The 13,431-nt window shown below is 44.9% G+C and overlaps 1 protein-coding gene across 1 annotated transcript in view; it reads left to right on the top strand.

The window, feature by feature from the left end:
* Positions 1-1,034: 1,034 nt before the first annotated feature.
* itga5 (integrin, alpha 5 (fibronectin receptor, alpha polypeptide)) overlaps positions 1,035-13,431 on the top strand; it is a gene marked incomplete at both ends in the record, with an annotated part of 32,552 nt that continues 20,155 nt past the window's right edge. Inside the window, 2 exons of the mRNA XM_079225622.1 lie at positions 1,035-1,237; positions 10,133-10,263. Coding sequence (XP_079081748.1) covers positions 1,035-1,237; positions 10,133-10,263 — 334 coding nt within the window. The remainder of the gene's footprint in view (positions 1,238-10,132; positions 10,264-13,431) is intronic.

Here is a 13,431-nt window from a genome sequence, read left to right as displayed (position 1 = left end):
AGCCGGCCAGGATAGGTTTATTAAAGGTCTCATTTCAGTGAGTAGTTGCTTTTTCGCAGCCTAACCACTTTCCTCGGTCTTGTGTGACTCAGAGGCAGGAATACGACATCTTCCCACCTCCCTCACCGAAGCGCACCAGAGGACATCATGTGTCCAAATCAGATGAACGCTGCCTGTAATTAGATATAAATACATATGGATCACACATTGAGATGTAAGGGTGTGTGAGAAAGGTGTAATTAGTGTGGAGTTGTTCAAATAAGTCTTTGAGAATCATATATTTGGGAGGTTTATTTGACCAGTGGAGAAGTGGCAGTTCATATTGCTAGTTGTATCAGGTTTATGGGATCATTGAAGGATCTGGTGCAAAAAAAGAAGAAGAAAAAAAAGTCAGTGAAAACCTCAAAAGATAAAGATCCAAAAGAGTACCTAAGTCACAGCTCGCCATCTCAATAGTTGATCTGTTGGTTGGCCATGTGAGGATTTCTTGACCTTCCCATCACCTATCTAACCCTCACCTGAACCCTAACAGTCACACAAGCTCAAGATAACTGTGAGATAAAATCAAAAGGAGGATTTTTGATCCATTGTTCTTTTTAGTTAATAATCTTGTGTCACAGATTAAAAAAAAAAAAGAAAGAAAAAAGTAATTGAACTCAAAAGTGACCACATTTACACCGCATTGGTAAACATGATAGATTAGTGGACCAAGAAGTGTCCTTTTCTTTTTTAGGGAACCACAGGCTCCTCCTCTTCCAAACTTTGTCACCGCTGTGGGAACTCCTCGCTGCTGCGCGTCTCGTGAGGAGGTGAGCAGAGGAGGCGTGGGCCCGGAGAGAGGAGAAGCAGACTGAGGAGAGAGGAGCTGACGGAGCATTAATGAGACATTGGCCGGTTACAGTCACAGGGATGCACTTTTAGCCCTAATCCACAAACATTCTCAGGCTTGATCTGCGGACTCTAACGCGCAAAAAAAAAACTGGGACAATTTTGACATTTCAAACCAATTTGAGAGGATTCATTTATTCTCAAATATGGGCTTGGAACGGTTTCGCGTAAAGACGCCGGGGATCGCAGCCCTCCTCGCCCGGTCGCTCCTTTGTATCAGCGGGCTATTACTCTCTGTTTCTGTATGCGAGGCGTTTAACTTGGACGTGGAGAACCCAGCTGTTTACAGCGGACCTAACGGGAGCTACTTCGGATATGCTGTTGACTTTTATCTGGCCGATTCTGCCAGGTGAGTTCTTTTAAACAGATGTACTGCCATTTCCCTTTTTTTTTATCTCATAAAAACGTAGCAAGGGGCTTCTCAGCAACAAGCCCCAGTGCAGACTGAAAGTTGTTAATAATTCTATCCGGGCGCCTCGAGAAGCCCAGTTTCTCACAAATATGTTGCGCGCCGCAGCGTCCAAACTTTCCACGGCGGACGAGATGTTTTGCCAAGAAATGTACATTTACAACTCTTCTGTTAAAGTTATAGAAGAAGTTTCCAATAGGAAACACGCAGCTCGTATGTGGGATGATGTTGTGGCGGCTCTGGCATTCAATCCATAGACTGTATGTATATCGGGGTTTTGTGTGTAAACTGGAAGGATTCATGCCCGACGCACATCGCACACGCAACTTACTGCAATTGAATATACTCATAAGTGAATTTGTGTTTTAAAAAAGACTCCTACTTTTTAAATGTATATATTCATCATGAAAATATAATTAACCAATATATATATTTTCAATCTTCCTCAAATCCTAATCTTATTGCTCTACAAAATGACATTTATTTCTGACCTTTTAACCTGCCTTCGCCTTTACACGCCAGGGAACAAAAGCCTGTTAACTGCAACCTTTCGCCATCATGTCTTATTGGTCTGAAAAGCTGCTGCTGATTGTGATGCTTCTTGGCTCAGTGGGGATGGGATCCCTGTGACACCCAGCATGCTGTGATTGTCTGGCATTCTTCCTTTTTGGCATCAGTCCTTTTGAGGGACTCATGCATACATGCCTGTGGTCAGGTCTAATAGTAGCATGAGGAGAAAATAATAGTGTGGGACATTTTGACTGTCCTAGGAGCATGTAGTGTTTATATCAACGTGGATGCAGCGAAAAAGAAAACTAAACCTTCTTGACATATCTGCATTTGTTTTGCATTACATTCAGTACACTTTGGTGAGCCTTGGACCCAAACCTGCAGTCGTCATAATCATTAACAAAAGGTTGTGCAGCCGCAGTCAAGGTTTCACTCAGACATAATCAGACTTCCTGGCGGAGTCTGTGTCTGCTGAGCAGCACCAGCGGCCCACTGTTCAACCAGCCAGCATGCTGGGATTTGAGGAAGGGCTTTGTGCCGAGTGGGCCGCCAGCAGCAGCTCTAGTTTCCCTGTTTCTCCTCTCCACTTCCCTGGACGGTCAGACTCTCAGACGTGGGGACATCCCCCTACTCTTCCCCTGCGCTGTCTCTTTAAAAGCCTGCTGCTCTTGGTCTTCATCTCTCTGCCTGGGAAGCAGCAACTTCAGGAGAGCGGTATGATTTAAGATGTGAAGCTTGAACGCATGAACCCCTCTTCTCTCTTCAGCCTCCCCCTCCTTACTTCCTCCTATGCTGATGTCATTCTGCAGCAGGGCTTTTTAATTCATCCATCCCCCCACTGTCTAGCCGCTCTCCCCATCATCTCTCCTCGACTCATTAAGTATGAAGCCGAGTAGACGTCATCTTAATGATGACTTCACCTGAACTTTTTCTCCAGATGGGATGCCATGCTCATGGGGGAGGAGATGAGACAATGCTCCTGTAGAACAAGAATACTGTTTAAATGTAGCCTCCTACAACTCTGAGCCCTGTAATTGTCCTGTGGATGATATGTATTCAGAAGTCAAATGTCAAACCAAACAAAGTACGCGAGAGCAGAATTAAGATCATGACTCATCGCTTTATCGGCAAACCACTCGTGTCTGCCACTTTTCAATCACAGTTTCTTAGAAGTGGAAGCATATCAGTAGAGTCATGAAATGAGTTTCTGTTATCTCTTGTTTTTTTGCCATCACATCATCATCGCCCACACTTGGGAGACATGGGGAGAAGCGGGGGAGTAGCTGGAATCCAGGGGTGAGGTCAGTTGAGGGTTGCACAGGGAGTTTCTTCTTGTCAGAAGGAGCTGCTGTTAGCCTGGCGCCGAAACTTGTGTTCATCACTGGTTGGACTGCAGCAGTTACATGAGCAAAATGAGACGGATGGCAGATGCAGAGACGAGGGAGGAGGATAATTCGACCATCCATAAATGCCTCTGACAGGCCTGCGAACACAAAGGCTTACTTTCTCCCAGTTTGACGCTCATCCTTGACAACAAGTTTATATACGCGGTGGGGTCTGTCGTGCCCTTCGGCCTGGTGTAATCAAATTAAGTTTGGACACTGGCATACAGCCCACCATGGAACAACGCCTGAGGATAGTCTCTGTGAACTGTGTATGAAGGCTCTTGTCAGAACACACAGGGAAGGCAAGAGGATATATGATCCCCTGTTGAGTCAGTGTGTATGTTATTTGGTCAACTCACATGCTTGTATGTCAGTCCCACGCACACCCTCCTCATCATCATGGGAAGAACTTCTGAGGGCTGACTCTCTCCTCAGATAACGTAATAATCAAACAACAGTAACTGCCTCCTCTTTTACTTTCGCCGGTGCCAGGCAGGGATGAGGGAGTGGATCACACTGAAGATAGGAGTCGATGGGTCAAGGGTCTGTAAATAATAACAGACCTGGTCTGGAGTGTATGAAAGGACAAGACAAGTTCTGGTGTCGGTTGAATGTTGGACTTTTGATAAAACATACATTTATAACCACTTGTTTTTAGACTTGAACTGCTTTGAGTGAGATTTATAGTGCCATTAAGAAACTATGTCCAATGATGGATGACCCTCTGATGGAGATAGTAATATGTTCCAGTCCCTGTATGCGCTTCAGTGACATGTCGGATGTGCACGAGTTTACGAATTGTTTGGCCATGACCAACACACGCTGGGGTCAGTCTGTCCATTGAGGTCCATTGAGGTCCCTCTCCTGAAGTTTACCCTCTCAAACAGAACAGGGTTAGAGTTGAACTAATGTTGACATTGGACTGAGGTCTCTTTTGGCCACTAATGCTGCAGTGTTTTCTCACAGTGGTCCCTCTCCACATATGATCACTCTCATTTGTGTGATTGTTTTCATTGGTGTCCTTTTCTATGGCCTTGTTTTGAAATGAAACCAGTAAGTGTTGGAGCTGCAGGAGCACAGCTTGTATATTTGTGTTGCCAAGCTTTTCTTCATCCAGGTTCTCGTCGTTGCATGCAGACAATGGGGCCCTTTGTCTGATGGCAGAAATTGTTTTCTGTTTTCCATTTAAGTCATTTTCCCTATGACTCATTTCTTTCTTAATTCATGGTCTTCTGACAAAAGCTAACTTCACTTTGTGTTATCAACCTTTGTACACACCTATGATAATCAGGCCAGTAGGTTGCGAGCGTTCGTGTCTGCAAAGGTCAGTTGGGACATACTTAGCTTGGCTACACTGCAGTCTGTCTCGAACATAAAGTGCCTGTTTAGCGTTGACTGGTCTGTAGGTAAAGGGGGCGGGGTTTAAATAATGAGCCTGTGTGTGTTTCACTGGAAAAAGATGTCAGTGTGTTTGGTGTTGATGTGTTTAAAGGGCCCGTGGACCTTGCTGTCACGTCTGCTTCATTGAGTTGGGAATGCCCGGAGGACGTCATGTCTACTTTGGAATGGAGTTAGCCGTTGGTCAGGGTCGTCCTGACTCATACGTTGCTAGATTTAATCTCTGACTGCCAGGGGGCCTGGTTTATTTTAACCCCAGATGACTAAATGACTCACATCTATGGGAACCTGATAAAGACTATCCTTAATATAGCAATACGCAAATGACGCCATCGTCTGCTTGTGCCAATATAAAATTCCACTGGCTGGAATTCAAATTAGCATCTCATTTTTGGAATGGAAATGTGACGTAACCTCTGGCCATTACTGTCTCTGGATGTGCATTTTATATGTATGCATGTGGGGGTGCACAGACAAAGTGTTTCAACAGCTGCATCCCCCCCCATCATCACGTTAATACAACAGTCTCTCTATCTCGAGGTGAGAGGACTGGACCCCCTGACGTGGGCATTGTGGAGAGGTGTGAACCACCAGCAGTTAAAGGATTTTAGAGCGGCTGGACTGTGAAAAGGGGTGGGAGGGGTTGCATTTAGGGGTAGAGGTGGGGAAACAGTATGGTATGAGAAAATGTGGTCGCTCGACCACGAGCCATTTTGATGTTTTTCAAGAGTAACAGGATGTTTAAAATGTCTCACTTGCCACTTGTGAAATGCTTCATTTTTTTTTGCCTTGTTTGTGGTTTAGACAGAGCAGCTGCTGGTTTTCACACATTAACTGCAAAAGCAGCCATCAGGATGGTATAATACAGACAGAATGATTGCTGCCAGCTGAAAAGTCGGAAGTTAAAGCAGCAATCATGAAATCAGCTTGGTGTGGACTTTGCTGATTCAGTTACCAGGATAGTGACTTATTTACAGCTACAGAGTAGCGTAAAATCATTAAGGCACAAAAAAACATTATTTGGCTACCTTGGCCAGTAGCACTTTCTTGCTTTTGAGGATACCAGGCAAATGGTTTTGTGGTGATAGCGGAATCAGATCCTCGACAGACTGGACTGTTTATCTGATCCACACTGGTCTGTGCGGGGCCACATCTCAATGGCTCCTTTTCAAGTACATCCTGGAATGTGGAAACGTCTATAGGTTGTCATAAAGGACTTGCTCCAGGCCTGTAAGCCACATACAGAACTGTTATCTGTTTTTTACCGTACCATCTGACCGTTATGACAAGAAATGTGGCTTCAGCTCCGCACAGTAGACTCTCTGTAGTCAGCACACGCCATCCCAGCAGGCACTGCTACTCTCATCATCTTCAGGCTCCTGGACAGCAGCACTGAGAACATGTGTGTGTGTGTGTGTGTGTGTGTGTATGTGGTTTGTGTGTGTGTTGGTGTGTGAGTTAGAGTAGACGCTCGTCCATATGGCAGACGTAAGGACTCAAAACGCTTCTGTTTGGCCTTGGTTCTGGGAGGACGTGAGGATATTCGCGTGGCTCCATATGGTCTAGAATAAGTCATCACACACTACTTGTCCTTCTCATTTCTGTCACTCAGCTGATCTCACTCTAAGTGCCCACGCGTGCTTTCAAAAAGTCAATATTGCTGCAAGATGACATCATGCACTTATTCATTAATTTGTTCAGCGTTTCAACTAACTGTCTCCTCCCATTGATCCAGGTACCATTACATTCTGTGGGTGAAGGGATTCTTTTGAGATGTTTGTTGCATTTTGCCTCCGCTGAGGGAGCGAGAGCAGTGAAGGTCAAGAGCTAGCTGTCTCTGGCTCAGATCAGGTCGCTGAATTTGAGTTTCTCTACTGATATGGAGCCACTCCAGTGTTTAAGCACTTGTTGATAGCTCTGTGGTTTGAAGGACACAACTCCTTTGTCTGTGCCACAGCGTTCGTTGAGCCGTGTTTATGACTGCAGGTGGTGACTGCAGCCGGCACTGGCAGGCTTAACATATGCGATTTGTCCTCCCCCTCTTTCTAGCTTAAAGCGGTTATAATAGTGTTCAAGTGACATCAGCTTTTGCAGCTGGGTGGAAGACAATTAAATGTGGAATGAGGCTAATGGGGCGGGGGGTAATGGAGGAATTTGCCCTCTGACAACCTCCTTCTGTAACCTCATCATAAACCGTATTAGCCATGGCCATGCGCGAAAGTGTCACATCAGCAAGTTCCAGCACTCTGCATCACCCCTAATCTCTCAACCCCACATAAAATTGTGGTTACAGTCTGGCAAATGTGGTGTGGGGAAGGATTTCTTTGTAGAATGTCCTCTGATTGCTGAAGCTTCAAATGAGACAAACCCAGTTCTCAGTCACAGTGAAGCTGTTTACGCATTCCTTCCTTGCAACCCGAATCGCTTACAGTAGTTTAATTAATGCTTCATAAGTGGCTGCTGTATGGCAGCTGGTGGGGTTGACTATACTCCACATGTTGAAGCTGCCAATGCTTCACATCCTCCTACTACCCCACTAGGGCATTGCTCAAGTCGCTCTCTGGTGAAATGGATTAGATATTCGTCAACGGCAACATGGAACTGACAAATGAGCATGTGAAGAATGGTTTAATTCTCCAGTAGACAAAACATGTCAGGGAACTAAAGATTGGTCATGGCTTTTCAGATTCATCATGAGTTTTGTCAGCTGTGATCCCCATCAAACTTGTGATGGTTCAGCTTTTAATCCCTCCGAGAAGAGAACAGCCTTTTGTCTCCCAGCTATTCTCGACCCACTGGGCTGAGGCCCCCTGGTGGCCCTTAGAGCGCCATCTAGTGGTCCACACGTAGATTTAATTAAGAAAATGTTAAGTTTTTTTTATGTGCTCAAGAATTCCTGTAAATGAATAACGTCAAATTAAAATGCTTAGTTTTAATGACAAGTTACGTTTGAACCTCACCACAACAATTATGGCACGTCATTGGGTCGAGACAAAATCTTTACTGTTAGCCAGCCAAATTCCTTGGGATGCAGTGAAATGTATCGGTATTTGAAAGGGAAAACTAATGTGGCAGTAAAAACTCCAAACCGTGTGGTGAGGAAGTTTGACCCTGAATACATTCAAATGGATTCCTAATAGCCAGAAGTGATGGGTGACGGTAAGCAGAATATTTATTTTCATTACAGCGGATAGTGGCATAACACACATTTACAGCCCACAGTTTCTTTTTTCATCATGTTTTTTTATTTATTTATTTATTTGGGAAGGGTGTCCTCAGAATTGTTTTTGAACAATCAGAAGTAGGAGTCAAGTTACAAAGCTTTCAGAACACCTTGGCCTAGACTCACTTTAGCCTCAGTGGTTTGGACACAAACTGATGAGTCTGTCCTTCAGCTGAACAGCTGAGGATTGCATGCCCCCCTACCAATTGCATATATTTGCATCCCCATACCAAGAGTCGGTCATACACTCCGCCTCCTTTCACAAAGGAATTTGTAATGCAGCACTCAGCCGACTCCGTTACAGCTTCATTAAATGCTAATGATACCCAATTCTACCTTTTTGAGCACACAGCTTGCTGATTAGGTGGAGGGCGGAGAAACACTAGTTTAGTTCTAGACTGATCCTCACCAGATAAAGACCCATTAAATGCTAATTCCTCCTCATTTAGTGCCTTTAGATTGTTATCAATCTGTGTGTGTGTGTGTGTGTGTCCGCACATCTGCGCGTATCTGTGTATGGTATTGAAAACTCGCTTCAACCGCCAACTTGCTGATTAAAGCATGATCTGCTTGTTATGTTATTTCCTGTTTTTTTCCCCCCTTCCTTTGAAAAGCTGCCTCAGCCAACTATGGCTGGACTGTGTTCAGATCTGATTCCACAAAGAAGATGCTGCTACTTCCAGTTTCCTTGGCATCGTTAGTGTATACATGTTCCTCCAGTTGTGTTGCTTTTTGCATACATGTGGATTCAGATTATTTGGAAAAGGTTTTTACTGTAGAAACATAAATTGGTTTCTGTTCTTCTGTCCGCTCCGAAACGTGTACGGCCCTGTTGTTCTTTTATTTAGTGTGGTCTGCTTGTGTTAAATATTTACTGACTGCGTGCATATCTGTGTGCGAGAGGGAGATCCTTAGCTCTCTCAATGTGAGAATCCCTGACCAGGGAGCCCCTCTGATTGTTAGATTATTGCACAGGTGGAGCTCTGATGCTCCACTTGGATATTTCTGGCTCTGCTTATGTGGTCAGAAAATCTCAAAGTCGTACTGGTTTGTTTCTATTTCTCTCTTTCAACATGTTTCTGCTCCATTTGGATTTGGCATTGCAGTGTATCTCCTCTCTTTGGAGGTATTGAGGCCATAGTATTGGTGTGGTATTAAACCCATATGCTCTGCTCTGTGACCTTCCCTTTGTTCTACACACAAAGCGCAGATGACGAAATGATTTGAAAGCTTTGTCCTGACCACCAGCGCACTCTGGCTCCCTTCTAAAATTTCTTCGTTAAATTTCTTTCCATAAGCCATCCCAAAACCTTCGTGCGTTTTGTCATCTGAGGTAATAGATAGGTTCAGTGGGATTAATTATCGTGGATTACAAAGCCTTGGAATATTGCATGGTTTAACTGCTGTTTTGACTCATGCTGGCTTTCCCGTCTTCCCCTGAACCCTGCTGAGTACCCTTCGGGCAAGAATGCTAAGTTTAACCAAAAATGTAAACGTTCGTGCACTGTTGGAAGATCTGGGGCAGGAAAGGGTGTGCTCTTCCTGTTTTGGAGCCCCCTAGACACCGTCTGGTCTCAGTGGTCCCTTGCCTCCTTTACCCACATCAATGCCAGTGACTGCATCTGTCTCTGTGATGCTTGTCGAGTCAAGTGGGTCCAGAGTGAGGTAATGGCTAAATCATCCACTTAAGACACATTATCTACTGGGGGATATTGTGTCCAACGTTACCATGCCCAAATCTCTGTTTTCTCCATTATCGTACCATCCCTCATGTTTCTTCTTTCCTTTTATCTCTGAAGACTCACCTGCCACCTCGCTGATTTTTTTCAAGTGGTCGGCTGCCCTTGTTGTAGTTGTACAGTGTAGCTCCCAGGACATGGAAGTAAGTTTAGTGGCACAGCTGAAGAAACAAGAGCATGACTCCACTTAGCCTGTCTGCTTTTCTGTTTTCCTATTGAACCTGTCCCAGAGGGACGCTTGTGTGACCATGTGAGTGCCTCTCCTGACTGCACAAATGAATGTGTCTGTGAGCATCACATGTGCACATGACATAGCAGCAGTTCCCCCTGGTTATATGGGGATTATGTAAAACAATGCTGCAACCTGTTAAAATGTTTTGCTTGTGAGTCAGAATACAGCTTGCTAAGCGGTTAAATGCGTTCATGCGTCATGTTCAAAGCTGTGGAGTCGGAGGTCCGGAATGCAACTTTTAATTGAGGCCAGGCTAAGAGCTACACACCTTAACAAAGGGTTGGTAAAGAAATGCGGATAACATTAGATTAATAGCAAGTTGTCTCTCTTTCTGTCATTCTTTTGCAGTGTGAGTGTGGTGATAGGAGCTCCAAAAGCCAACACCAAGCAGGTTCAGGTTACAGAGGGAGGATCTGTCTTCTACTGCCCATGGAGCCTCAGCCAAGCAGATTGTCACACCATCGAGTTTGATACTGAAGGTAAGCATGAGAATAGAGCTGTTGGGAAGGTCTGACGACTGTACAGCCAAACCAAATGCTGTTCTAATTGTATGATATTTAATTGTACACAGATTGCATGTGACTACCTGGTTTAAGAAACTGGATGTGGTGTTTAAATTCTCTCAAAACAGCAGAGGTTTGCTGCTTCTCTGTATGCCTTTGAAGCCATCGGAGCATTTCCTCTCTGCTCCTGTTGTCAGCAAACAGGTCCGGATCAGGCGTCAGCGTTCCACTCCACTGAGCTATTGTCAGCTACTTTGGGTTTTTGGACGCAGGGTGAACCTTTTTTTCCTGTTCCTGTTCTCTCTTTGGGGATGAAAAGGATAATGGGGTGTTGAAGAGGTTTTTGAAGGATACTCTTTCCTTCACCTAGGTCGTGTTTGTGTTGCCTTGCCCCTGGAGCTATGAGGGAGATAAGCAACCAATAAACAAATAGTTCTCACAAAGAAATGTCCTGTTTGTATGACGGGTGAAGCAGACACCGCCGGTGGCTCCAGTTGAATTCAGAATTAGGTGGTTTGAGAGAACACAAGGACATTCAAGAGGATGTCTAATGATTGGATTCATGTTTCAGTATGTTGTCAGGCTGCCCATCAGCCTGTGCACTATAGAGCCATAGCAAGGTGAGGAAAGGGACAACCAAAGTAAAATGACTGCTAGCTTTTAGATTGAACTTGCCCTAAAACACACACACACACGCGCACACACGCACACACACACACACGCGCACACAGGGACAGTTACCGTGGTGCTTTTGGCTTCTTTCCTAAGAAATCAAAGCGTAGCATCGTGGGCCAACTTAAATTCACTGTCTGTAATGCACAATAGGGAGGAATATTCCGCTGAGTGTTTCACTAGCCTGGTTTAACAATATTCTTTTATTGGACACACCACTGCTGGGTACCCTTTGCTCCACTATTTTTGCACGTTTTTTCCTTGCAACATAAAATGTGTCGTTGGCTGGAGGCCACAGTGAGTGATGTCATGTGCAAGCAGCAAGGCCTCACAGTGAAGGTTTGTCCCCTGGGCTGTCAGACAGTGTCCTTCATATTTTCTAAGGGCCTTTTGAAGCAGCTGATCAGAGTGCCAGAGCCGGTTCCAACATCTGGATCACAGCAGAACCACCATACAGCCGAGGAACAATCAAAACATGGACATATGCATGCAAATGGCAGCTGTTACATGGATGACGGTTTTCTCTGACGATTCTGACAGTAAATACGAGAACAATACAAAAAGACAGCGTAGAATCTTTTTTATGAAGTCCCAGCGAAGTGAAAGTTAAAGCATCTTAACTTCTGTCCTACAGAATATTGTAGTTCTATACAAGATACATTTATATCAAATGTCTAGCTACAGAGGACTGTCTCCACACACACCTTGTTGCTAAAAGTTGTAGATTGAATGATGGATGTCATGATACTATTGGTTGAAATGTCCTGGTGCTAGCTTACGTAAGCACACTTCCTATTTTGTTTTACATGAAAAAAAGATGATTGGATATATTGTCAAATAGGAGCACAATATTACCGCGGATGTAAACAAACCATTTTTCATTTCATTCAACTTTCTCCACTACGAATGCTATTGTAAAGGAGTGCTACCTTCTACTAGCGTATAGTCATAGTGTATGTCATAGGTCTCACTGTCTCTCGGTGTGTTTGAGCTCTGACCCACAGTGCATAGACCCTCTTAATTAGCCTAACTAATTGGGTCAAAGTGGCCAGAGACCCCCTCCCATCCACTTCCTCCTCCATGGAGATAAGAGCCTGTCTATGGATCTGGGAGGAGCAAAGGCGAGCGAGGGCAGTAGGGAGGGTGTGAGAAGGGCACATACAGGATGGGAGGAAGGGAAGGAGGGTTAGAAAGCCAGAGGGGAAGAAGGAAAGAGGGAGAAACTAGAGCCTTGTTCCTCCGCTCTGTCCCCCTCTGTTCCCCTGCTGTCGGTACTCCCACAGGGGCAGCTGATGTGATGAGTGAATTTGGCCATTTGTCTTCAACCCAACTGAAGCACACACACACACACACACACACACACACACACACACGCACATGCACATGCACACGCACACGCACACACAGAGGCTCTAACTCCACTAATGGCTGTCGTCTCACTCACGGTTCAAAGGCGAGAGTGAGTCCATGGACGCACTCCAGACCCCCACACTCCTCTGCTAGTCCCGGGAGAGACCGGGCCCGGCACCATGTCACATCAGCGCATCGTTCTAACCGGCCTCCCAGGGGGACCTCGGTCAGATGGCATGTTGTTCGTCTCTGGCTTCACCCCTCTATCTCCACTCTCAATCTCCTTCCGACTCTCCCAGACAACAAACATAACTTCTCATCACCCTTTCTGGTGACACAGAACTAATGCTGCAACTAATGCTACCATGCGAGAGCTTTAGCTTAGTAAGGCATTATGTGCCTCCCTCTCTTTTACATGGATAGATAACTGATCACAGTTATGCATTACAAGGGAGTTTTCTGCTGCTGCTACTGGTTGCTTTGGTAACATGACTCATACTAACAGAGTCACTCGCTGCCTACGATGCACGAAATACTCAACATGTGTACTATCTTTCAACCTAATTTTGGTATCTTTTTGATTGATTTGATTTTGGAGGCAGCCACAGCTCCTACCGTTCCCTGGTGGCTTTGCACTGGCCTTGTCAAAACAAACACCCATTAGTTATGAAAATATTAAAGTGTATGCTTTAAGAAAAAGTAGCATGCAGTTGAAGCAGATTAGTTAAAGCAACATGCGTACAAGGAGCCGTTTGAAGTGCTGGTGATGTTATTAGCTGTATGGCTAAAACACTTCTTTTCACACATGAAGGCAGAGCTCACAGCTGTAGGCTCATGATGAATAATGTTTGCAGGAAACCCCGATGTTGGAGATTAGGCAGAAATACAGTTGGGTTATTAAAAAACTATCAGCTCTCTGCATATTGCTTATTAAAAAAAAAAACTATAATCTCTCTGCTTATTGTCTTGGGTGAGGGGCAGCAGCACAGGAGAGAAAAGGCCGTGCAGACAGGGAGGCTAGGGCGAGATAGTGTCAGAAAAATGAATAGGAAGATGGAGATAATATTGAAAATGAAAACAGAGAGAGTGAGAGAAGTGTGTGCCTAAACAGAGATGACTGGG

The sequence above is a fragment of the Taurulus bubalis genome, assembly GCF_910589615.1.
Source record: "Taurulus bubalis genome assembly, chromosome: 11".
In the NCBI taxonomy this organism is placed as follows: domain Eukaryota; kingdom Metazoa; phylum Chordata; class Actinopteri; order Perciformes; family Cottidae; genus Taurulus; species Taurulus bubalis.
The sequence above is the reverse complement of the archived record's forward strand: the minus strand, read 5'-3'. Positions and strand labels throughout refer to the sequence as shown.